The sequence below is a fragment of the Rhagoletis zephyria genome, unplaced genomic scaffold (genome assembly GCF_001687245.7).
Source record: "Rhagoletis zephyria isolate East Lansing unplaced genomic scaffold, Rhagoletis_zephyria_1.1 Rzeph_scaffold_64442, whole genome shotgun sequence".
NCBI lineage: Eukaryota > Metazoa > Arthropoda > Insecta > Diptera > Tephritidae > Rhagoletis > Rhagoletis zephyria.
Genome location: NW_016221493.1, coordinates 1 through 1,485, shown reverse-complemented (window position 1 = coordinate 1,485; position 1,485 = coordinate 1). Strand labels below are relative to the sequence as shown.

General features: G+C 51.9%; 1 protein-coding gene across 1 annotated transcript; it reads right to left on the bottom strand.

Annotated features, from left to right (window-relative positions):
* Positions 1–13: 13 nt before the first annotated feature.
* On the bottom strand, positions 14–1,479 carry LOC108356752 (trithorax group protein osa-like). Its single transcript, XM_017607854.1, has 3 exons — positions 712–1,479; positions 435–613; positions 14–362 (listed from the first exon to the last, which is right to left on the bottom strand). Exons 1-3 carry the CDS (start codon positions 1,388–1,390, stop codon positions 99–101), a joined length of 1,122 nt encoding a protein of 373 aa, XP_017463343.1. The 5' UTR covers positions 1,391–1,479; the 3' UTR covers positions 14–98.
* Positions 1,480–1,485: the final 6 nt, after the last annotated feature.

The window sequence follows — 1,485 nt, the reverse complement described above, 5'->3', positions numbered from 1 at the left end:
TAGTAGTAGTAGTGGTGGTAGGTAGTTTTGCTACTTGGTAGTACTAGTAGAAGGTAGTAATGGTAGTGAATCTAAAAAGAAGTTAGTAAAAGGAATTACTACGGCACCTTGCATACCTCGACGAATCCTCCACGTTCTTTTACATAAATATATAACCTATACAAATCGAGCGGTTGCTTCGATATTGTTGGACAGGCGGTGATTGGTGTGCGTCGCTCCTCCATGAATGCGCGCAGCTTATCCAGCCAACTGCGCCTTTCCGGATTATCATCCATTTCGTAAAGTTTACATAGGCTATCTGATTTTTTTGTAGACGATGTACGAAAAGTCTCTTGAGGCGGCACGTGGCTATTGAAAACCTGCTGTAAATTTGTAAATGCAAATTCTCAATCACAACTTCCTACTGATAGTAACTAGCAAAGCAGGTAACTTACCGGACTAGCTGGTGTTCGCGTCCAATTTGGTGGAGAACTCATTTCATACTCCTCACCCGGTCCACCAGGGTGCCCGGGGTGTCCGACCGGCGATGTGCTGGGCGGCGCTAGATGGCTTTGGCTGTATGGATCGTTTTTTCGTGATTTTGGAGTTGTGCATTGTGGATCTTCACCCGAAGCTGTAATTGACATTAGTATATAATATTAGATTTCTTTCAACGCTGTAGACAAGTATTCTCTAACAAATCCCTCAAACTACACCCGAATATTAGCTCACCTGCTGATGCATTGGATAGCGTACTTTGTTGGCTAACTTCGTCGATGGGCGTTCCATCCGGTCCGGTCGTCACCACCGAAGTAACTGGATGTGGTCCCGATGCTGTTGAAGAGCCCGACGAACTAATGCCGTTATCCTGGGAGATGTGTTCGCCATCGCCAGGCAATATCACGCCACTGCCAACGGCGCCGCCCACACCAACCATACCACCACCGGGACCAACCACACCTGGCCCACTAATACCACCCATCGTTTGTGGAGGTGTAATGGTAGGTGGTCCCATGCTGGTAGGTCCATGTGGTGGCCCCATGTGGTGTGGCGGTCCCATTGGCATGCCTGGATGCATGCCAGGTCCATTTCCGTAGCCCTGCTGCGGCGCTGGACCGCTACCATAGCCACCCTTATGTTGTAAATGCTGCTTTAGATAGTTGAGGGGGCGTGGTGAGCCGCCTCCGGGTGGTTGTGGCGGTCCGCCCGGTGGTGGTGTGCCTTTGCCCTGTACATGATTGCCCATGCCCGCTGCGCCGCCGCCACCTGGTGCTCCACCGCTACCGGGTCCGCCTTGAGGTGAGGGTGGCACCCAATTCTGATAGGGTGGATATTGAGAGTGCGGACCACCGGCGCCGGTGTGATTCGGCATTGGTCGACCAGGATATTGAGGGCCGCCACCTGGTGGCATACTATTCGCGGATGTTGGTTGATTTGAAGGCGGCGGTGTGGGCGCATAGCCGCTGGGCGTATACTGCGGACGTGGCGGGTAAGTTCCTAAAAAAA